Below are 25,486 nucleotides of genomic sequence, written 5' to 3'. Positions count from 1 at the left end.
CAGACAGCAGTTGCCATTATCATTGAGGGCCTCGGGACATGTACACCGTGCGCCTGGAATGCTCAGCTCCTCCTCATCCGCTACTCCCACTGTTACGTGTTTCTCCTCTTCTGGCAGATCTCACAGCTACTTGTAGTTCTGCACGTGACCACTCACTGGCCAGCCCCACTTTTTCTTCTCATATATGAGTTTCCTTAGCTTGTACATTATCTTTAGGAGTGTTGGCAATTAGCTGTGGGATGGGTTTGTGGCCGTAGGCCAGGGTAGAGGAGGGAAGGGATGAAACACACACCTCTCCCCTGCAGACAAGACCTGGATATTTTAGTAGTTTATCCTTTTTCTCTTCATTATTCTCTTATTAACACCTGAAGCGACTTTGAAACATGAACTAGTATGCTCTTGGCCAAAAATAAACCTGTTTGGCATCACTTTGGAATTAAATAAGCCTAATTACAAGTAGGGCTGCACAACTGATAAGTAGTACATGGTGATAACAACTCTTGATTTGTGTTTACTTTTTCCTCTTTTGGTGGAACTGACTCATCTCTCTAGAGCCACTTATGTACAATGGTAATTTAATTTTCTTCAGGCTCTCAAAACATTGGAGGGAATTATCTGCATTGAACAGACATCACAGGCCATCTGCTTGTAAAGAGGTTTAAATTTAAACTAGTGGTTCCTATTTCAGTTGAAATATTGACAAAGCAAGATTTTAGTTAGCCAGTCTTCTAAAGAGTTGTCATTAGAAAGTTATCTTTTCCTGACCAATCTTATCCACTTCAGAGTTGGAGGGGCCATGGAGGCAAGGGGTTATGAAGCCTTAAGCAAGGCCAAACCTTTAATAAAAATGCCATATACTATATGCCACAAGAATTCTGACACTTGACACTTCAAGAACTTTGGATGAACAGACATCTTGCCAGCAGATGGAGACAAGAAATTCAGAGTGACTTAGGGCAGCCGTCCATGAGAAGACCAATTATTACCTGAGCAATAAGTTCATTTTTGTTTGACGCATTTTATTTTCCCCTCTCTTCTGCAAGAGACTAGCTGCCACTCTTAGCTTTCTCCGCCAGTATTTGAGGCAGGGGATTATATTATCCTTTTGGATTTAAGGTTCTTCATCCTAGTTCTCAGTTTCTTTTAAACTAGGAAGTTGGAGCTTTAGCTAGATGGTTTGACAGGCAGTTAGCTTTTTTCTTCATGATCTTAAATAAAGGCTCATCACCCAAGTTAGTGTTTTCCTCAGAACCCACTGGTTCACTTGGCATTTAAAGCCCATGGTGAGTTGTATTTTCTTAAGTGTGTTTAAAGCATTTCCTGTATCACAAAATGCACATGCTCTACTTGTGTTACAATGGTAGAGAATAGAATTGCAAGGGCTTGAAAACTGCTTAGAAAGTAAAGTGATTGAACTTAAAGTGCTGAGGCATCTGGATGAGTCCAAATAATAGAATAATACAGCATTTGAATATGCCACTGTTTTTTTTATCATTTTTGATTCATTTCAACTCCATATGGTGAATGAATGTACTGTGTATGTAATAAGCACCTCCTCCCTTCCTTCATGTTTCTTGTTCTGCTGTGTTAGCCACCCCAAGTTTGTATACAGTGCATTTATATCCCTCCCTCTATTTCTTTCAGTGGGCTAAACAGCTCCAGAGCCCCATCCTTTCTGAATTTTCGAGTCCCAAGATCTAAAAGTTTTTTTTGCCTGTAATATTAGTTTTCCTTTATCGTTTTTGAGCATGTGGCAAAAACTGTCCAATAAGGCGTTGGATATTGGCTTGAATTTCCTAACTGTACACATGAAGCTGTATTTTTCATTAACCTACAGTTGCTTTTCTCGTGGCTACATTGTACTGATGGCTTTAGGTACCTTGTGGTAAGCATAGCCACCTTGCTCCCCCTCCTGCTTTATCATGCTTCCTGATGAGACTATATTAGTGTGTGAAAGTGGCTGTTCATTTGTGGGTTCTAGCCCTTACACCTAATACTAAACATCTTCCCTTTTTGTTTTTTTTCTGGTCTAGAAATATTCTAATCAAATAATAGTGGTGGGTGTTCACAAAGGACTTAGAAACACCAGGCAGCTAGGATTCAGTTCATGGTGTTAGCTGAATCTTCTTTTTTATAGGGTACAGAGCTTTCTTGTAGCACATCAAGAAGTAGGATCAGGTTCAGAATAAGCAAATATCGGCATGTTTTGTACAAACCAGAGATGGTAGCTTAAAGCAAACTAGTTAGTTATACACACTGTCTTCATAAGGTGGCTTGCTTTTAAATTGACCAGAGTTGGGTTTTTAAGCAGCAATCTGTGGGCTCATATGACAGAACAAGTAAAGTTTATGTGAAAGGGAAATTGGAACATGTGGGACATGTGGGAGGAGGAAGCATGTGTGTCTCAGACTTTGCTCGGGTTAATGTCAAACACTTAACACTAAATCATGATTTAGTGCTATGTGCAAAGATAGCCACTGTAAAGTAACTTCACTCTAGCATATTGAAAACCTACCCGACCAATAATTTACACTTATCCTCCTGTGCTAATAGGCAGTTATTGAAAACCTAGAGCTTCAAGAAGAAACCAAAGAAGAGTCTGATGAAGAAGAGGAAGATGATGAAGAATCTGGTCGATTACGTTTCAAAACTGAACGGAAAGAAGGAACAATCATTAGACTTTCGGATGTAACGAGAGAGCGAAGAAACATTCCAGAAACTTTGGGTAAGATTTTTGGTTAGTGGTCATGGCACTAGAATTTAGGTGCTTTTAATTAAACAAACCAACACATTATTTGTACAGTTTAGTATGAATCTGTAAGCATTACTCTAAAGTGACCAAAGAGAAATACAAACCAAAGTGGATGGTAAGTAGGTCTATAATAGAGTTTTAGTGGCAAGTAACAAAAAAAATTCCCCTACCATTTCAGTTTTGTGTTGCTTTTTAAAAAATGCACAGTGGGCCTGTTTAATTCTAATGCCAATTTAGAATTGTATGAATGAGCCTGCATGAGCCTTGAGCCATGAGGATATCTGAAGATAAGGCTTCTAGTTTTTGAGTATTCACGGCTACAGTTCCTCCCAAGTTTGGCCACAATGGGTAGCTTTGTCAGTTTAAAAGTGAGGCTCATGCAGTCTTGTTCATTTAACAGTAGCTTATGGCTGCACATTGAGTCTCAATTCTGTGTATATAACTCTGAAATTCAAGTTTGGACATTAGGTGAAAGCACATGTCAGCTATCGTAAATCCATTACTAATTTTTCAGGATGAATTTATTCTGTTTATTGGCCATGTAATTCTGCCCCAGAGTTTGATAGCAGAGCAGCTGGAGCTTTCTTTTTATTTCCTCTATTCCCTCCCCAATTTAAACTGCTTTACTTTTAGGAGGAGGTTGTGATTTCATAAAGGTTGAAAAATACTGTATTAACTCAGAAGCTATTTTTTAAAATCCAGATGCTTCTGGAGCAAATAACTGATATTTCCAATTTCAAATGCCTTTCTATTACCATAGATTATAAAAGTGATATGTTCAAAGAATCATAAGGTTAGAAGAGACCCCAAGCGTTATCTAGTACCACCCCCTGCCATGAAGAAATCCTTCCCATAGCAGTTCCTTGGCAGGCTTTAACCACCAACTTTCTGATTAATAGCCAAATGCCCTGACCCTTTGCACCAAAGGGTCCCATTATCTGCCATTTTTACACGATCTATTTTAAGTCTGCATGGCAGTCATGCTTATAATTAACATTAAGTGTTACCATATGATATTAGGTTGATAATTGTTTTTATCTGGTTGCTGCAATTGGCACAAGGTAGGAAGGCCTAAATTATAAAAATAAAAACTCCTAATAGGAAACAATACTGCAAGCGGTGTAATTCTTTTTGGAATATGCTGTTCATTTCTTGGTATAGATTGGATGACTCTCATAATGGTGACTGAGACTGTTACTGTGTCCAAGAAACAAAGTTGTTAAAAGGAAAATACTTTTTAAATGTCCAGGAACAGTGAATATCTGTCTGATGGGTCTCACGTCAGTTTTACATAAGTAAAAGAATATACTTTTGGTTACGTCTAGATGTGTCTCTCTTTCCCAATTTGGGAACAAACGTGTTATCTCTAGGGTGACACGCAATGTCTGCTCAGCGTGGGAGCAGGTCTTTCTACCAACACACACTTTTCTAGAAGGTTTGGCTGATTAAAGATGGTTCCTGAAAGAACTCTCACATTTATGCTGTCATCATAGTGAGGTGGAACCGGCAGGATTGCTACTGAATTATTTACAGTCTCAGTGTGCCATCTTGCAAAAGTACATGCAAACAAGTCTGCTTTTGAAATGTTCTCAGCTTCAGAATCAATACAAAGGCCTTGTGTAGTTTGAGAACAGAACATGCTGGTTTATCCCAAGATGCGACAACCTCAGGAGTGTGTTTTCTGTTGCTTATCTCAAGGACTGCTTCTCCCCAAATGAACCAACCCAGACCGTGTGATCATCATCTAAGACCATCCTTGTGTGCCCCCTCTACAAGAGGTCTGGAGATTGGCAACACAAGCACGGGCCTTTCCTTTCCATTTGTGGAATGCTGTCACTGGGGAGGCTTACCTGGCGCCATCATTACATATTTTTAGGCGCCAGGAAAAAAATGTTTCTTTGCAATCGGGCCTTGGGCTGATTAACTGTTCCGTGGCCTTTTAAATGTGTTTGTCGGAGGGGGGTTATTGGTTTGTTTTTGTTTGATTATGTATTTATGTTTTCATGTTGTGAACTAACCTGTGATCTTCAGGTGAAGGGCGGTATACAAATTTAATAAATCATAATAATAGATATACCCTTTTAAGGTGCATCACTGTCTCAGTTCTCTTACGAAAGTAACATAGGCATTTAAACAGTGATTGATTGGAGGGAGACCTGCAAATGGCAGCCTCCAGGAAGCTCTGTAGTTCACATATTCATGTCAACAGTTGTATGCATTAGTACTGCCCCCTGTATTTCTGTATTTTTACTTACTGTATTTAGTATTTATTATTATTATTATACCGTCTTTCACCCAAAGACCATAGGGTGGTTTACAATATAAAAACACAAAAATACATACCATAATAACAAACAAAACCAATACTCTGCTCCCATTTAAATAAAAATATTTAAGGTGGGATAAAGTAGTGTGCTTTTGAGGAAAGGAAATGTGAACTCACCAGGTCTCAGTTAGAGGAGTTTGGTACATGAAACAGGAATCACTGCAGATATGGTAGCCAGGGCTTGAAATTTCAGATTCATAGGTGTTATAGTACAGATTTAGAGACCAGTGTTGTATTGGGCTGAATAACTGTAGGTTTCTAGGTTATGAACCATATGGGGTTATCTGGTCCTGATTTATCAAATAGTTTGATAAATTTGATTTCTCCTCTTTCCCAGGCTAAACATGCCCAATTTCCTCAACCATTCCTCATCAGGCCCTCCTCTGCACACACCCCAGATTTAATATCTTTCTTAAATTGTGGCAGCCAGAAATGGACTCAGTAGCTCAGGTGTGGTCTGACCAAGGGAGAATAGAGTGGAACTGACACTATATTTCTATTGAAGCAGCCTAGAATAGTATTAGCTCTTTTTTGCTGCTGCATCACACTGTTGATTCATTTTAAAGTTATGGTTCAATCAGACCCTTAAATGCTTTTCACATGTACTACTGGTATGCCAGGTGCAGCTGTTTCTTCAGATGCCTCCCACTTTTCTTTCTTGTTGGAATTGTCTGCATTTGTGCCTTCCATATTTTACCCATAAGAAACTTCCATTGGACTCCCTTCTCTTTGAGTATTTCTGACCATGGGATCTCACCTAGTAGTTCCTTAAGCTTTTTGAAATCAGCCTTCTTAAAGTCCAGAGTGGATGTCTGACTACACTCAGATTCCTCTTGCCTTTGTTTCCTGAAACCCAAGATGACATAAGCACTTCCTCCCAATAATAAAAGATGGAAAAGCATACAGCCCATCAAAAGGCAGAGTTTGAGTTGAACTAAAAGAACCAGAATATAGACTGAAACCTGAGTGTTTGAACGTGGTTGGCCTCCCTGAGGTTTGTACCACAGCTGAAAATGTCTTGTTCCTAGTAGAAGTCTGATTTATTTGGTGTCTGTCTAAAACCAGCGCCTTTAGTTAATCTCAGAAACAGGTAGGTGGATAATGTGGGCAAAAATATCATTTTTCTGATTGTGGAAATAGAAATGTATGTGTATGTGTTATCACGCTGTTACCTAGGCAGAATTCAGCTGGAGAAGGATGTTATTGCGATATTTACTAGCAGAAATCAGTTGTGCCTAGAAACATCCACAATTGCAGAAGCCCTTTCACTTTCTGTCCTCTAATCTGAAAAGTAGTTGAGAGATTAGTAAATGCTTCTTACCAGTGTGGGGCCTGCTTAGAAGGATTATTAATATACATAGAAATATATATAGTCATTTAATTTATGAATATTCACATGGTCCAGTAAACTATAGCATAAAACTGTTATAGCTAATAAAAATGAAAAGTTGAATGAAAAATGAAACAAACTGATTAGCAGTTTGCAAAGAGTTCTAAATGACGTATTTTATACAAGTCTTTTGTATCTTACACCCAAGTTTTTCTTTGAAAAGTCATTGTCAGCTGGAGCCGTTAAAAGATCTGCAATAATTGATGTCTATTAGGGATCAACCTAATAGGACTAAAAAATGTAGTAGAACTGGCGTAATAAATATTACTTTCCTTTCAGTACTGATTGCTCTTAATAGGAATTACGGGTATAGAAATGAAACTTGGTTGTATAGCTACATTTCTTTACTTTAAAATCTAGACATAAGTTGAAAAAACACTTAAAAGAGAAATTAATATTTCAGTGGAAATTACAAACGTAATTTCCATCCTGTCACTTTTTGGTGACCTTTCGTGACAGCTTGTCTCTATTGGAGGGAAGCATTCTTACTTGCTGATTAAAGATGTCGTTTCAAACCATTTTATTACCAAGGATAGCAAAATTAATCTTGACATTTGGAGGCACTAGAAAAATAATTGCTGATTCACTGCATTAGGTGTATGTGAAAGAATTCTACAGTTAAGATTGGGTGTCTGCTGGCAAAAATATGTTAAACATTTTCCCTCATGAATGGAGCAGAGGCATCTCCTAAGTGTTGCTTTTGCAAATGAAAAGGGAAATCTCTTGGCTTGAAAGAGTTTTCAGGAGGGTAGATCATATTGTATTGCATATAAAATATTGTTTTGGGAACTATGGCCCAAAGAGTGCATGAGGGGGCTGTTACTGGTCCTGCCCCCTTCTAGTAGTAGCCACTTGCAACACTGCTACAGAGTGTTCCTTGATCCTCTGATTTTTAAAAAAGTCTTAGCGCTAGAATTTGAGGACATCCAATGAAACTGTATATTGGACGGTTCAGGACAGACAAAAGAAAGTACAGTGGTACCTCGGGTTACATATGCTTCAGGTTACATACATTTCAGGTTACACACTCCGCTAACCCAGAAATAGTGCTTCAGGTTAAGAACTTTGCTTCAGGATGAGAACAGAAATCGTGCTCTGCCGGCGCAGCAGCAGCAGCAGGAGGCCCCATTAGCTAAAGTGGTGCTTCAGGTTAAGAACACTTTCAGGTTAAGAACGGACCTCCGGAACAAATTAAGTACTTAACCCGAGGTACCACTGTACTTCATACAGGACACGGCTCTGGAATTCACTCCCCCAAGTAGTAGTGGTGGCCATCAACTTGGATAGCTTTAAAAGAGGATTAGACTGATTCATAGACAATATTCACTATGATGGCTGTGTTTCACTTCCACTGTTGGAGGCAGCATGACTCTGAATGCCAGTTGCTGGAAATCAGACGTGGGGAGAACTCTGGTCCTGCTTTCAGGCTTCCCATTGCCATCTGGTTGGTCACTGTGAGAACAGGCTGCTTGATCCAACAGGCTCCTCTTAGGTTCTTATGAGAGCGTATGGGCTCTGAAGTGGTAATGGCAGCTGAAAAGTCCTCATGTAGTGGATCATATAAAGGCCTCTGGATCCCTTCTTGGTGCTCATGTGAAGGTGTAAGATTTCTCAGTAATTCAACAATTTATTTCGAGGGTACTCTTTCATGTGGTCTTATACCACTTCTCATATGTGATCCAATCCAGTTAAGATCTTCATCCGGTACTCTTCTTCATGCTCCATCTTCCACCAGGAAGCAAAGCATGGAGCAGAACCATAGGACAGGGATGTCTGATACGCTGTTGATCAGGCATAGGCAAACTGGGCCCTCCAGATGTTTTGGGACTACAACTCCTATCATCCCTGACCTGGTCCTGTTAGCTAAGGGTGATGGGAGTTGTAGTCCCAAAACATCTGGAGGGCCCAATTTGCCTTACGCCTGCTATTGATGGATGTTTCCTTGGTTTTATATCTACCTGCTTTCAAAGGTGTGAGATACCCCAAGTGCAGGAGAAGCTGAATATAAAGGCTTCTAATGAATGAATACCCATGGGCAAACTTGTATATCTCAGTTGAGAATGGCATCAATAGGAATAAGGAATTATGGGTGGAAGGCAGAGGATAAAGGATTCTTGAGGAAATGATTTCTCCCCTCTCTCCATCTTGTGTAAAAAAACAAACACAGAACAAAACAAAAACTCTTGACTGGAGGGGAGTAAGAGCCCATTTTCTCCCTCCTCCCCAGCTGGTTCTTTTTTTGGAGCGGGGGGAACTGGCTTTCATTACATCCCTGAAGCAATTGTTTCCTTGCCCTAGCAGAGATGTGTTAGCACATGTGGACTGCTCCTGAGCATTCCTCATAGAATCATAGAGGAACCAGGAGGATCATCTCTAGTCCACCCCTCTGCAATGCAGGAATCTCAGCTGGCCATACAACCTCTGTTAAAAAAACCTCCAAAAAAGGAGAGTCCACAACCTCCCGAGGGAGACCTCTAATCAGAATCATTTTGGTGGAGCTGGGAAGCTGGGCAGTCCTTCTGAGATATGAAGATCTCATACCAGAGCAGGTTTTCTGTTTTTTCCCTACCAGCTGGGGCATCCTTATTGTCCACACCCCCACATACTATTTTGAAATAAATGAATAGGGCAGTGTTGTAGTATGCCTGTGTTTCTTGGGATCGGGAAGGACATAAATCCAACTGTATGGATCTGAGGGCTGTGAAGCTACTGCAATCACACACATTTCCAGCTTTAGTTTACAGGGGGTGTCGTCCCCGTCTCTGTTTGTGGCCTGGCTCCCTGCAGTCTGTCTCCCCAGGCTCTTTTCTAAGCTGTGCTCTGATGTTGGAAGTGAGCTTGATTGGGAGAGAAGTGCTTGATGAGGAGGTATGCTATGTAGCAAGTGCAACGGAGCTATGCACTCAGCTGCACACCCTTCTTGCTCTTAAAATTGGAAAACCTGCTTTTCTGATTTTGTGGGACAGGATCAGAGTCGAGAGTGTCATTTGGAGCATTTTGTGCTCCTTTGTCAAGGCTGTAAAGTACAAAAGACAAAAGTAATAGAACTGCCTAACAAGGTTGTCAGTGTGCTTGTACAGCACAGTTGTAAATACCAGATTCCTTCAGTTTGGTTGCATAAAGCAAGCTTTCACGAAGCAATTAATTGTGGTGTCAAGCCCCCTTCCTCCTACAAAAAACGAAAGGGAAAAGCTTTCAGGTATGAGAAGTACAGAGTTGTGAGTTCCATAGCCAAACTCCATTTTTATTTATATGCATTTAACAAAATTAATATACTGCTTACTCAATAGAAAACCTCTAAGCATTTGTGTGAGTGTTGGAATGAGCATTGAGAGTTTAGAAGCTGAGCATTAGTATTGCCCAGGCTTTGCTTTATTTAACAGCCCCAAATATATTTCTGAATCTGTTGCCTTAAGTAACAAATTCAAAATGAAATTAAAAATTAAGCCGTGAGCTCCATTGCAGTCTGCTATGTAATGGAACCTTTATTGTGATTATAGAAAAAGGCATGCTTGAAGTAAGTTGAATTATTTTTTTCCTCAAATGAGGGGAAAAGTATTTTCCTCCATGGTGGTAAAACTGAGGCATTTAACTTGCTCAAATAGCACTAGCAAAGCCTTGCATTTAATTAATTAATTTTCTTACATTTATATCCTGCCTTTTGTCTGTAATGGAATGCATCGAGCTATATGTGTAGTTCCCCCATCCAGACACTGGCCAGACCCAGACCTTCAGCAAGGCGGTGGCCTCACTTTCCTTCAGGCCTTATAAACACTTGTCAGGCAGCCATAAGCAACAAGAAATTGCAGGCAGGCAAGGGAGCTGTGTTAGTTCTATCAAATCATGTCCACAGCTTGAGGCTCAGGTTTGTCCTCTACCATCTATTGCGGATTAGATGTTTGACTTTTCTTCTAGCTTCTGCCGAGGAACCAGAGAAATTGTTTCTCTATACAGTTGTAGAGCTCCTTTCTGCTGGAGATGTCCTGCAGACCATGTATAGGGCTGCTTTCAACACCTAGGAACTAAAATGGAAGCATACTATGGTTATGCTATGTGTGTAACACACATTTTGTGTGTTATTTAAAACTGCTTGCAGAGATTTGCATCTTAAAGGTATGCATTTGGTCACCCCACAACCCTTTTGCCTGGGAAAATGAAGAAAAGCAAATGCTTGACTTTCTGCTAAGGCAGTTCTGATTGAATTTATTGAGATTTGCTTCAACTGAAAGGGAAACCTTGTATTGATATCTAAATCTAAAGAAATAGAGGTGGTGGTTACTGATGTTGATCCAGGAAGTTGCAGTGGAATCAATTATAAGATCCATTTCAACTATACATCTTCATGCATTTTATTTATACTCATTTTCCAACCTATTCTTTAAGTCTGTTGTTTCCTTATTGCTTAAAGCCCACCTGTTATTGATATGTTTAATGAAATCTGATCAGATAATAGCTGTAGAACCTTTGCTATCTATAGTATGCCACATTAAGGTTATTGTGAGAGACAGGAAAAATAAAAGTAGTTTCACAGATGGATCTTGAAAGAGCAACAAACTGACACGCACGTGCTTATATTCCAAAAAACAAATTTAGTTGCAATCTGATTTGAGATGTTGGTGGAAATCTGCTTTAAGAAATTCAATAGCTGTAAGCCACTCTTGGAAGAATAAAACATTTCTTTCTTGATAAACGCAAGGATGCATTTCTATTTGCAAATTAAAAAGATCTGGTAAAAGTAATGTGTGTGCCCTATAATCAGGGTGATGGGTGGCTGTGCAATTTTGTTGTGGCTGCAGGGAAAAAATTTTATTACTTCATTAGTCCTTTTAATCCTCCTGGTAAATATCTAAAAGCGCCCCCTTCTTTCATCTGATAGAACTTTCTGCAGAAGCCAAAGCAGCGTTATTTGAATTTGAAGAGAGGGAAAGGCAAATGAAGCAGGGGCGTTATGGCTCAAGAAGAGGAGGAGGAGGAGGAGGAAGGAGAGGAGGGCCTTTAATGTGTCGTGGGATGGGAGAACAAAGAAGAGACAACAATGAAAGGGGAAGAATGAAGGATCACAGGCCTGCGTTGCTGTCGACCCAGACATCTGTTACGGTATCCAAACGCAATGATTATGGTGGTCAGGGTTGGTGAATTTTAGTTATTTAAGCAAAATTGTTTTGAAAACACTGACTGCAATAAGCTGCTTAAGGTTGAATTCAATAGTTCATTTATTGATGGGAATGCAAGCACCTTCGTTTGTGCCTGCCCCTACACAAGTCCAAGCCACTGTTGGCAGAGCATATACATGAGCATGGTTCCTCCACTGCCCCATCCTGTGGTTTCTGAGAGATCCTGTGCCCCAAGTTCTTTTGGGGGGGGGAGCTATTTTAGGAGTAGCCAAGGACCAATGTCAGAAACTGCTTTTAACTTTGCTGAGTTTCCAGTGAGGCTCCCATGTAGTGCAGAAAGCTGCTGTATGTTTGCAGTAGTAGCATTCTGGTGGGAGAACGTAAAGAAATGGAACTGGCAGCTACAATAATCATGATTCTGAAAGCCTCCACTTTCTGAGAAGCTGCTAAGTAGAGCTTGTCTCCTGCTGGTGCCTCTCCCTCCCCACACATTGGGCTTCCTGTGTACATGGAGTTTCCATCTAGCTATCATGGCTCATAAGCCTGTGAATATCAAACTTCCATGGCTCATAAGCCTGTGAATATCAAACTTCCATGGCTCATAAGCCTGTGAATATCAAACTTCCAGGAGTGTAGTCAGCTATCATGGCTCATAAGCCTGTGGATATCAAACTTCCAGGAGAGTGTAGTCAGTAGTCTCAGGGGATGCCTCTTGTTTTGTTTTTTTAAGGTGATTACAATTTCGAGCAAACGTGATTTTCTGTGATTTCTTTTTAGACACATTCGGAAAGGATGTTTCGTCATCAACAGCCCATTAGGAATCTCTTCCAGCAGCAGCAGCAACAACAGCAGCAGCAGCAGCAGCAACAGTTGCAGGGTCTGTTACCCATTCCCCCTCAGCTTCATACACCACCTCCGCCTCAAGGGATGCATATGCCACCCCAGCTAGAAGCACCAAGAATGCTGATGAATCCTCCTCCAGTGACATCTCAGCAGCCAAAAAACATACATATAAACCCACACTTCAAAGGAACTGTAGTAACACCTGTGCAAGGTGAGATTTTGTCAGAAAGCAACACTATAAACAGCCTATAATTTTGTCCTGGAGCAGCCCCCTCCAGTTCTATAAGTACAATTCACATGTGATGATGATGATAATTTATATACTGCCCTATACCCGGGGGTCTCAGGGTGGTTCACAGAATAAAATTCTGTGATTATTCTGCATGTACTGCTGTTTTACTGCCTTCATTTATGCAGAGGTGTGCTTGTATGAAAGGGTTGGGGTATTGCTGAAGTAGGGGAAAGTTGTCTAGTCAGACATATATATATACAGTCGTACCTTGAAAGTTGATTGGAATCCGTTCTTGAAGTTTGATTGACTTCCAAAACTAAAGCGTGGCTTCTGATTGGCTGCAGGAAGGAAGCTCCTGCAGCCAATCAGAGGCCCCGTCGGATGTTCGACTTCCAAAAGAAAGCTCGAAAATTGGAACACTCACTTCCGGGTTTCGATCATTTGGGAGCCGGTTTGTTCGGGAGCCAAGGCGTTCAAGATCCAGGGTACAACTGTACTGCCTTGTTGTTTACTGCCAGCGTATAGAGAATATTTCCATTAAATGAAAACATTTTTAATTCAGGCAAGTCCAGCAAGTGTGTGTGTATTGAATGCTGACTTTAAAATGTCAGCATGCTTCACTCCTTCCATTCATTCCAGTATTTGAACTACAAAATCATCTAGATTCTTTGAATACAGTCATACCTCGGGTTACGAATGCTGTGGGTTGTGCGTTTTCGGGTTGCGGACCAGGTTTTGGTGCTCGCACATGCACAGAAGCACAAAATGACGTCACGCGCATGTGCAGAAGCTCTGAATTGTGTCACACGCATGCACAGACGTGGTGCTTCAGGCTACAAACGCTGTGGGTTGCGAACGTGCCTCCTGCACGGATCACGTTTGCAACCAGAGATATGACTGTACCTGATACCTGGAAGTAGTACCAATTTGTTTTATTTGTGATCTTTTGAGTCCAGTCGTTGGGTAACACCTACTTCAGAACCAACATGACAAGTTAACTTTATAATTGATCATTCACATATATATTGTTTAATTGTACAAAATTCGTGTGTTGCCTTTGCTAGCTGAATCCCAATTGCCCTGTTGAATGCTCTTAGTAAATTTTTCCTGCCTGCAGCTATTTGGAAGAACGGGGAAGCAGCTGTCTATGAATATGACTGCTTATAAAAATGGCCTAGAGTCTTGGCTAAAACAAATTGATTTAAAAGGTGTGCTCCTTGTTTTTAGTGCCCTTGCTGCCAGTCCCAAACCAGCCAAGACCTGCTGTAGGACCCCAGAGATTTCCTGTGAGTAGCAGCTGTTTTTTCTCCTCTGATATGGATAAGCATACATTTGCAAAGAAATATTAATATGGCAAATAAAAGCGGTGCCAGTGAAATATAATTTTAAGGTTTTGTAAATATTGACAATGATCTGTGCAGTAGAAAATGTTTGTTAGAAGCTTAAGATCAATGAATTTCTGAGAGCAGAATTAATTTTGTTTAATTGTAAAATTGTCGAGCCACTCTCTCCAATGGGGAGTGTTAAAACAGAAAAGCGCAATGATTTTTTTTTTTAAAAAACGACTTTCCTGTTCATTACAGTCTTTTTCAATACAAATAGGAGGAATGCTAATTTAATAAAAAGGTCTAATTTAATGTTAATTTAATAAAAAATAATTAAAATGTGTTGTGCTTGGAAAATATAAAGATCTCTGTACTAGTTTTGTACTTATTTTAAGCATTTAATAGCACATGTTGAGTTGACACTGGCTAATTCTTTTCTTATTTTTTGGCTTCTAAAATACACTTTCTCTTTCTCCTTGATTGATTTACTTCTCTGACATCAGTTCTTCTTCTTACTCCTCAGGATCAATGTCATATAATCCCACCTTGCCATTCCTTGCCATTTTCAGGGATATCCCCATGTAGAGCACATTGATAATCCAACCAGTTTGGATTACTGAATAATGTGGGCTATAGTATCAAGGTTGTCCTGATCCAAGAATGGTTGAAGGTAGTGCAATAGCTGAAGCTCACTCACCACTGTGACCACTTGGGCCTCCAGTGATGGCTTGGTATCTTGGAGTATCCCTAGACTGCACACCTCTTCTTTCATGGGGACTGCTACTCCATCCTGAATTGACTGGCTACTAATTAATGGATCCAAGAACCAGCCATTCACATAATGCCAGGAAGTCAGTTTATTGATTCGCCCAGTACATCCCTGCCTGCTGTACTGCATTTGCACAATCTTTCCTGGTTATGATGGTAGGGAGAGATCTTGCTGGGTGTCAGTTGTGTATTGTTGATTCTATGCTCTTAAATTCCCAGATGGGTATTCCAGACTGTGGAAGGACCACGTGTTTCAAGTTCCCTTTGAATAGTTAAAGAAGCTTTAGGAAAACTAGCTATAAAATAATTGTTAATATACACACAGCCTGTCTGCTTGACCGTAGATTCTAAGACAAAAAATTAGTTGCACGTAGAAAATGTACGCTTCAAAATGTGAGAGTGGATTTCTACCATCCATGGTCTTTTAATAGGATGATTATTTTTCCTTACATAATCAATTACTGTCTCTGTTTTTTCTCTGAGAGATTTCTAATAGTCATTGCAATTACTGCATAAACCTGTATTACATCATGCCAAAAATGCTTTGAATCCTGTGGTTGAAGTATTTTCATTCATCTAATTTTACAGAAAATGGATGCATATGAGGAATGAGACAGCCTTACTTTTTACCAAACTAAGGCAAGGTTTTCATAGAGCAACTGCTCATTTGAAATAGGAACTTGATAGCTGTTACACATCAGTCACATTTCATTCTGAAAAACACTCAAGTTGTAGATAATGCCAGTCAACAAAACTTGAAAGTTTTTTTTTTTTAAAAAAAGAGTATAATATATGTGTAGCCATTATTAGATGAACTGGATAATGCCTATAGAATAAATTATTGTGGGGGACCAAGGATGACTAGTCCATATTCTCGGTTGCTGCTCGTATTTTGTTCAGAGGTGCAAACAGTGACCCATAGACGATCCAGTTCTATAATTGAGTTGGCATTGCCTTGTAGGGTATTCAGATGCAGAGCACATGAGCTTTGCTGATACGATGTTACTGAGAGGAAACAAGTGCTGCGGAACGAATGTAGTTCCTGAAAGATCTCCTGAAACGTCAGGCTGGTGATATGGTGATTTTTGGTTTTCCAGATTGCAGGTGACATTGTAAAACTAGTAGAATGTGTTGTTTAATCACACATTTGGTAGGTCCTTTGGAGGCCAGAAGGTGCTTGAGAGGCCAGCCTTAATCTGTAGGCTGCCATTTTGCTATTCCTGCCATGCCCTGCTGCCAGAAGTTGAGGGGAGAGGGAGGAGTAAAACAGCATCATTACTGAGCCTAAACTGAAGAAAAGTAGAAAAAAAGTCCTGCCTTTCTGTAGCCAGTCAATTATGGATTGAATTCTAGTAGCAAATAGCTTACTAGTTTGGAAGTCAGGATTCCATGCTTCTCTCATGAAATTGTAGTCCCGTCCCACCCGGTTTGTGGACCGTCTTTCGTTAGAATAAATAACAGCTCCCTGAATTCATACATAATACAGAATTGCAGTTCTTCTTCAAAAATGAGAGTAGAAGCTTTCCTTCTTCATTCCACAGAAAGGGAGCCTCAGGACATAGCTTAGAGGATTTCTTCTGCAGCTTAGATGATCTCCTGAATTGGGTCCATAACAATGATCTGTTACGGTAATTTTGGATAACATGTCATAGTGGCCAGCCAATTGGAAGTGTGCTTCAGACTGGTAGAAGTTTCTTTCAAACTCTATGAGCACAGTTCTGACACTAACTCCTTTCAGTGCATTTAGAAAATTTTAGAAAGCCCAAGTTACTGCAACTCACAGAAATTATGTAAATTGTTCATATTTCAATACTGTTTTGTTTTTTACATGTTTGCATTCCCAGTGCCACATATGTGTCTCTTCGTTACATTATATAAGCATATGTTTACATAGTTGTTTAAATTAGGGTTTTTTCTTCTATGTCACCTTTAATTCTTGTAGTATAATAAAACAAGAAGTTCTTGACCTTATCCAAAATGACTAGCAGTATGTTCCTCCCTAGCCCCTTTAGAAATGGTTGATCAAGATAAATTCCTCTTGGGAAAGACCACAGAATTAATAAATCATTCATTCTAGTGGTTGAGGGGCTTGCTTTTTCAGTTGTCTAAGAACCTTTTCCACACATTATAGAAGCCAAGAGCCAAGCCTGTATTTGGCTCAGTATGCAGCTGTGTTGACTGGGGTGGATGAGAGTTGCAGTACAAAACATCTGGAGAGTACAGGATTGGGGGGTGCTGTTTTACACATACAGATGTTCCGATAAAATATCATTTGTGAATAGGTCTTTATAATAAGTACATTTTCAAGAGTGTCTTGTGACCGACATTATTTTGAGCATTTGAGAGATTACGGATTATGTGATTGTAGCAATAATATTTGTTTAGACGTTAGATATCAAATGGCATTGGGGGGGAACACCCCTTCTGCGCTACTGCAACAGTGATTGTGCTTTTGCTATGGCGGTGCTGTTAGAAGAGCAGCAGTAAATGAAATTTTCACTCTATTACTGTGCAGCAGCGGTGGCGAATCCCACATAGTCTGGAAAGCATTTTGTTTTCTTTTTAACATGATACAAGGTATCAGGTGGTCATGATTGACATTTCTTGGATAGAGCTTTATACAGCATTTCATGCAAATCATGTTTGAATGAGACTGCTGAATCAATTTACATTTCTCTCCTATTATAGCCCCTACAGATGTGCAACTGAGCTTCCTCAGCATCTACTGGCAAGCTTTCCTTATGAGGACTTGCCATTTTCACAACTCGTCTGCGCAGCCCTATAATTGCAACACTTACAATAGTGACAGAGTGATGAGTGTTTTCTCTTATCAAATCTATAAGTAGTAGCAAGCAGATGTAGTGCAAGATTTCCAACCCCCCCCCCACTCTATACGCTGTCAAACAGTGTCAGGCTGGCAGAGGGAAAATGCAATTTAAAATGCAGGTGACATAATAACAAACACCCTCCATTTGCTAGTGGGCTTCTGATTAATCACTATTACCATACATTATCATACCATCAAATTTAATCATATCAGTGAATTCCCATCTGCAGGAGGAGCAGCAGAAGCTAAATATGATGGTAACAGCTATTAAACAAGAGCGGCAAAGAAGACTTCTAAAATGAAGCAACCCTTTCCCTTGTTGTGTTTTTTCCACAGTTTATTGATCTTACAAACGGTAAAATGAAGCTGAATTAACAGTTGTCCACTCTTTCACGTGACAGATGCAACCGTTACAAACACACACACAAAAACAAATCCCAGAACATCAGAATTCACAAAAGCGCTATGCTACAGAAGTGTTGAAATAAATGTGACCTCACTTTTGCCCTTCAATCTACAGTGCGTCTAAAATAGTCAGGAGCTGGGGGTGGATTATAAACCTCCCCAGGAATATATCAGGGGTCCCTGATGATCAAGATCCCGTAATATACCATGCATTTTTTTTTGCGGGGGGGGGGGATCTTTGCTTTCAGTATGCAGGAATGTTTGCTAATGATCTGAGGAAACATGTAGTTCAGTATGGAACAGGATGTTGTGAACAGGCATGTTTAGCTTGTGGATTTTTGTGTGTGTGTGTTTTAAATAGAATTTAAGCAGGAACAGTGCAGGACCCTAAACTACTAAGGGTAATGATTCATGTACAAATTTCTTGTACAGTGAAACAGGAAGCATTACCACGACTACTACTGCTACTACCACTATTATTGCTATAAGATGCCTTTAAAAAAGAATACAAATTTATGTAGGATATCTTTTAGTGGATATTTGCCCTGAGAGCCTCCATATTTGGAAGTAATATACCTTATGAGTAAGAAGTGCTGGAAACAAAAGAAGAGACACAACATTGTGCTTGGTGAATTCTGAATAGAAGTATATTTTCTGTTCTCTTGTTCCCTTCCACCATCCAAAAAAAACCCCCTGGTTTCAAATTCTATTGAGGCCTAATATATAATCTTTCCATTTCCCCAGATGCACAGTTCCAGCAAAAATGTGTGCTGGTATTAATATTTTATTTCTTCCTATCACACGAGCCCAGAATGGCTAACAGTATTCCTTTAACGCAACACAAAAAAGTGCCCAACTTCAGAAACATTTCTTAAAAATACATAGCTGAAGTGTTAATTCTTCATTTATTATTGCATTGTAATAATTTTAAAAGTTATAGCCAGTTCCAGTTTTTTAACCTCCTTATACTCACCTCCTCCAAGTTAAAACCACAACTCTACAATAAAATACAATGTACAGTACCGTATAACAGTAATATACAGTAGGGCCTCTCATACTATACTCCAAAGGCTTGCAAAAACAGGTCTTAATCTCTCACAGAAGTAAAACAATATTGGGGACAACTAGCCATTGGGGGAGGCCTAGCTTCATGTAGTTTCCCCCGGGCCATATAGTTTTTTGTTTTTTTAAATTTGTATACCGTCTTTCTATCTTACAATGCTCAAGGCGGTTTACAAGCTAAAGAAACAAAAAATGTACATTTTATAGCAATCTAATACAATACAAAAATATGATAATAAAACTTGGCAACCTACATCAAAAAAGTAATATTCAACAAACATTAGAATAGTATTAAATAATAACAACATATAGAAGTTAAACAGAAATCCACTCAACAGTTACAATAAATAATTTCTAAACTATAGTCAATAAAACAATGGCAAGCCACAGTACATAAAATAATACAATACAAATTGAGAAGCAGAGACGAGGGTAGAGCAGGTGGAAGGAGGCCTTGCCTGATGGATTGTCGCCCCTCACAGGCCATACTCATGAAGGGTATGAAGCTTTGTGCATTAGTACCAACACTGCAGTGTGCTCAGGATTAGTGTAATGTGTTCCCATTTTACTGCTCCGGGTAACAAATGGTTTCCCCAGCCACTCTGGGCGGCTTCCACAGAGACCAAAAATATACTAAGATGCCACACATTAAAACTTCCCTGAACAGGGCTGCCTTAAGATGTCTTCTGAATGTCAGGTAGTTGTTTATCGCTTTGACATCTGATGGGAGGGCGTTCCACAGGGCGGGTGCCACTACCGAGAAGGCCCTCTGCCTGGTTCCCTGTAGCTTTGCTTCTCGCAATGAGGGAACCGCCAAAAGGCCCTTGGCCTCAGCATCCGGGCAGAACGATGGGTGTGGAGACGCTCCTTCAGGTATACTGGGCCCCAGGTATTCTTTTTTTTTTTAACTTCTTTTTATTCATTTTCTATAACCAAACCACAAAAAAACAAAAACAAACAACACACACCAAAGAAAAAAGACAACATCAACCAAAACAAAACACATGAACAAACCAGAAGACAAACATTAATTAACAACAAATAACGGTTGACTTCCCTCCATCTCGGTTTTGGGTCTTCTAAGACCCCAAAGCCATCTTACCCACAGTCTTGTTAGGATTCAGCCTCAGTTTATTAGGCTTTCTCCAGCGCATCACTGCCTCCAGAATCCAGCACTTGTACAACCTCCCCTGATTCAGTTTGTGTGGAAAGACAGAGCTCAAATTCATCTAAATATTAGTGACTCCATGCGCCAAATCTTCAGATGGCATCTCTGAAGGTGATTGGTTTTAGTCATTTCCCCTCCAGAGATGGGAATGCTTGTCATCCCAAAAAGCAATCTAGAATTTCACCTACTTTAAAATACTTCTTTCTCCACATACAGTAAGTCACCCTTGGGTATAAGAACCAGAGACTGGACCCTGCTTCCTTTTTGCATGCATTTAATTGGTGCAGAACTCAGTAAATTAAAAAAATTAAGCTTATCATGAAGCCCAAAGCCACCATGCATTTGGGCATGGTGGTTTTTCTGAGAACATGATGGCTGTGTGGAGCCATACATTGAAGGGATCTGCATGTTACATTTCTGCGTGCATCTTATCCTGTGGTGATTGAATTGAACTAAGGTCATTTACCCAAGAAAAGCCAAAGTCCAGTGGATGCTAAAGTAAGAGGATTAACATTTTGTGACAGATAGCTATAGTTTTAATCATGTCATAGGTTATAGTCACTGATTCTTTGCATTTATACAATTTTTAATAAGAATTAACAGAGTATCCCTACTTTGGTGTCAGTGGCATTCTTCTAGCCTCTTTGCATGTTAAGTGAGATTAATAAATGAAAACATGTTGTAGAGACAGGGTGTAATTTATTGAAAGATTCGTGAAGTTTCAATGACATTGTTAAGGTATTTAATTAGTCTCTTTGAAAAAAAGTATAGAGTGACCCTTTTAGGAAAGCTGATAAGTCATATAATAGCTGTTAGATCCTCTTTATGCCTTGCTTTATAAGATTAACTTTGTGCTAAGCAATTTATGCTAAGTTTTCTCTTTTATTGGTAGCCAAAGTTATCTGTGGTTCATGAATAGATTATAACAGATAACATCATGTAATTAACAAGAGATGCCGAAAAGTAAAAGTACAATTTCTGTAAGAATTGTATGAGAGAGAATGTTAATTTCTTAACTAGGGGGGATATTTGAGAGGATAAAAAGGAAAGCAAAATAGTGTAATTCTGTGACAGGATTAGGGTAACCTTATCTCATGTTCTTTCAGAAAGTAGGATTGCCTGCGTATGTGGAAGTCATGCTCAATGAGCCATTCAGATCTCTATAACAGACTGTAGACAGAAGTTACCTAGTGCTGAGGTTTTGCAAAAGTAATCAATAACATTCTGGTTCAGCCTGTGATATGATGCATAATGGAAGTACATATCCAAAGAAGAATGGCTGAACAATGCTTGATGAATCGTTTTTATAGGCATTGGTTAGCCATAACTTGCAACATCTAATTAGTGATAGGCAAAGGCTGGCATTATTAAATGTCACGCAAGGCTTCAGATTCTAGTCAGTTCTTAAGCAACAATAAACTCTTTGATTGACTGAAATGTTGTCCCTGATCAGTTGGACAATACACACGGATTATTAAGAATTCACATTTATACAAAAACCACACTTCTTCTTTGTGCCTCTTCTGGGATGATGCCTGCTCTAATCACTACATGTATCAACTAAAATATGTGCTTCCCGTCCGCAATAAATTATTGATTCATTCATAAACAGATTTAATCTATTTAAAAAGCCTCAACCAATCAGCTAATAAGGTGACAGCCCTAATTTCACAACTTCAGGGTTTGAAAGCTATTATGTATAGACAGTTTGTGGCTATGGGATTAAGCTCTAGGTCTGATTTGTCTGGCAAACTTTGCCTCTGCCATAAACTCACTACATAGCCTTAGGCAATCTACCATATCTTGTTGTAGCCGACCCACTTACAGTATGGGGACAAACTAATCTACTTTGCAGGGCCGGTTTAAGGATGACTGAGACTGTATATGCTTTTACTTGGGATGTGGGTGGCGCTGTGGTCTAAACCACTAAGCCTAGAGCTTGCCAATCGGAAGGTCAGAGGTTCAAATCCCCGTGACAGGGTGAGTTCCCATTGTTCGGTCCCAGCTCCTGCCAACCTAGCAGATCGAAAGCACGTCAAAGTGCAAGTAGATAAATAGGTACTGCTCCGGCAGGAAGGTAAACGGCGTTTCTATGCGCTGTTCTGGTTTCACCAGAAGCGGCTTAGTCATGCTGGCCACATGACCCAGAAAAACTGTCTGTGGACAAACGTCGACTCCCTCAGCCAGTAAAGCGAGATGAGCGCCGCAACCCCAGAGTCATTCATTCGTGACTGGACTTAACTGTCAAGGGTCCTTTACCTTTTTATGCTTTTATTTATTTCATTACATTTATATCCTGGCTATTTTCCATTATGGAACCCAAGGCAGTAAAGTGAGGCCTTTTAAATACTAGTGTGTGGAAATCTATAAATCCTTTTACTATAAAATGTCAGATGCTTTGAAATGAGCCACTGTTTAAATGAGCATAAGATGCTTGCAGCCTTCAAGCTCTAAAGTTTTCTAAGTGAATATCATGTAGCAAACACTGTTGAATGTAATGTTCTGAACTCTTAGTCCAGAAAGCCAGACCTGTGGATTGTGCAGCTGGACTGTGCTTTTGATGGGAGTGGGGTGGGGTAGCAGCAGTTTGGGGAGTATCTGGCTCTCTCCCTGGTTAAGATCACAACTATATATATTCTGCAAAGCCATGACCCTCTTCAGTTTACTTGGTGGGTTTGGGAAAAAAACAAAGAGACAAACAAACGGCAGCAAATGCCCAAAATGCATTATCCCAAAGCACATTCTTGCAGTGTTACGATTTAGGCCATGTAAAAAATCAAGATCAATTTTATCCGCTTACAAATGAATGTTACTTTTAGCATCTTGTGGCTCTTTGAAACTGCCTATGTGAGGGCACGGAAACTACTGTGCATATCAGAATTTATTATGTTTCCCGTATGCTTGTTTTCTTTGTGGTACATATGTTGCTGAGCACAAAAAATAGCATTCTGACTTCTAAATTTAACAGGAGTGTAAAACGTTAGCAGTTAAATATCTATCAAAGAACTTTGGTTCAGATTCTGAAAGAAGTAGGCTATTTTGATATTATATTTGTCGGTGTCCTTAACTGTGACTGTAGAATTGTGCATGGTATAACCATGGACCCAAGGCCACTTAAATGTTTCACAGTCCACAGAATTGTACTGTACTTGTATTTTCCCCCTATTAATGCAACACATCTGTAGCTAATGTCTGCTGCAGAGTTCCTAGTGGTGTATACGGTGCTTCAGGTTTTCAGAAAGAGATAGTAGAAGATTTAATGGTGCAAGTAAATAAATGATTAGCGCATGAGAGACCTGTGTATGTGTGTAGGTAGTAGAAGCCTGTTTTTCTGCAACTCAAGTTTGTGTTTCGTTGACTAAAAAATGTAGCCCCCCCCCCAACCATAAAATGAAAAATTGTAGTTGGGCTAACAGGACTAATTTATGGACAGTTGTATGCATACATTTATAAAGGGCAGCTAAGCACGGGAACAGAAGTGTAGATTTCAGAGCAGGGGATGATACCACCTTCGAGCTCAGTAATGGTAGCAGCATCCAGTTTAGAACGTGGCTCTTTGAAATGTAGCAGAACCAGAGTAAAAGCTGGCACACATATTAAGCACTATAATTCTAAAAGTCCAGTTCTTACTCATATGCAGAACAATTTCCCCACTAAGTGGGATTTAATTGTACTTTATTCCTTGCAGCCCTTAAATTTGTCCAGGAATCTTCGTTGTTGTTTTTAAGCCTGTACGGTAATAGTAAGGAAACATACTGATTGTGGGTAATACTGATTTTTAGATGCTTACCTGAAAACACTGCTGAGTTGAGAATACTCTTGACTGTTTGATGTGCTGTAAGAAGAGATGTGACAACATAATATTACTTCCCACTAATTTAGTTAATGGGTGTTTGTGTCATAAATGGTCCTTGTCTTTTTAGTAGATGATATGGCATGTTCGTTCATAGAATCAAAAGGGGGAAAATCAATTACTGAGCTTAAATTTTAAATGGCTCCTTCCTTTGCTGATTGTGAAATAGCTGAATATCAGTCTGAAGCATTTATTTGAAACCAAGGGTGGCAAATCTATGTTAATTTTTTCTGTATCCTGTCTGTAACGAATGCTTCAGATGCTTAAGTATTTAGGGTTATGTGCTTTGTGAAATGTTGATTCCCTGTTATTCTGGAAATATGATTTCTTTACTTCAGAAATGGGGGGGGGGGGAGAGAATCAATTTATGACATCCAGAAAATTAAAGTAGCTTCATTTTGGTTGCTTAGGTTGTACTAAATAGATAGCAAAGAATAGCATGGTTTAAAGAGATAAATGTCAGGAGCATTTTCTAAAGTAGACATTCAGACTTTTGGATTAATGGGATAGAAGGTCAATAATTGCATGGATTTCACTAAGCTTGAAAAGAGATGGCATTCCTGTGGTGCTGCTGTGATTATTAAAACATTTTGAATTCATTGTAAAGACATTGTGCTTAGGTTCCATGTTCACTGCCACAGTGAAAGATATGACTCAGTAGGGTTGCCAATGTATACAGATTACCGAAAGGTATTTTTATCTTTTCCTATAAAATAAATAAATATTCTCAATAGTTAGGCTATGTAAGAAGTTTTCATAGGATTTCATGTAATATTTTGTACGTACTCAATTTTAGAGATGTTGTACATTGCTTTGGGCTCCCTGTTGAGCGGAAGGATGATAAAAGAATAAAATTAATCTAATAAATGAGCCATAGAAGAAATGCTTCAGGATTATTTTAACCTCCATTTGTCTTCCGTGTGTCCCCTTGTATTATTCAGGGTCCTCCAGACTTTCAGCAGAATCCCCCTGGACCTGTTCCTACCAACTTCAATCAAGCCCCAAGACTCTCCCTCCAGGATCAGTGGAGAGGACCACCACCGCCTCTGCCACCACCGCCTCCACAAGATAGAGAGCCTTTCTTCATGGGAGGTAGTGTCCTGTCTAGCATCAGAAGCGGCAGCTTGTTGTCTTAACTACAGGCATCCCCCCACTTACATGGGGGTCATGTTCTGGGCCCCCGTGTGTAAAAGTGAAATTGGATAAAGTGGGGAGACCCTCTAAGCACCCTTTAAACACCCTCTCTGCTGCTCTCTTCGATCCATATAGAAAATACTGTATTCCAAAAATATCCACAACTAGAATTGAAGCTCTGGCGCTGGCAGGAGGCCGGAAGACACACAGGAAAGCGGCTGTTACTTCTGCACTGCCCCCCCCATCAGCTGTTAGGCGGGGAGGCTGAGCAGCATAAACAAATTCCC

At 39.7% G+C, this 25,486-nt stretch overlaps 1 protein-coding gene across 4 annotated transcripts in view; it reads left to right on the top strand.

Annotated features, from left to right (window-relative positions):
- Window positions 1-25,486, top strand: part of RBM33 (RNA binding motif protein 33) — an 86,030-nt gene that overhangs the window by 17,555 nt on the left and 42,989 nt on the right. For all 4 annotated transcript variants that reach the window (XM_081931517.1, XM_081931515.1, XM_081931516.1 and 1 more), the window contains exons 7-11: window positions 2,554-2,725; window positions 11,345-11,565; window positions 12,360-12,636; window positions 13,885-13,943; window positions 25,007-25,157. In XM_081931517.1, the coding sequence (XP_081787643.1) occupies window positions 2,554-2,725; window positions 11,345-11,565; window positions 12,360-12,636; window positions 13,885-13,943; window positions 25,007-25,157 (880 nt within the window). The remainder of the gene's footprint in view (window positions 1-2,553; window positions 2,726-11,344; window positions 11,566-12,359; window positions 12,637-13,884; window positions 13,944-25,006; window positions 25,158-25,486) is intronic.

Source organism: Podarcis melisellensis, assembly GCF_964234715.1.
Source record: "Podarcis melisellensis genome assembly, chromosome: 12".
NCBI classification, from domain to species: Eukaryota; Metazoa; Chordata; class Lepidosauria; order Squamata; family Lacertidae; genus Podarcis; species Podarcis melisellensis.
Note: the sequence above shows the minus strand (reverse complement) of the source record. Positions and strands in the feature narration are given on the sequence as shown.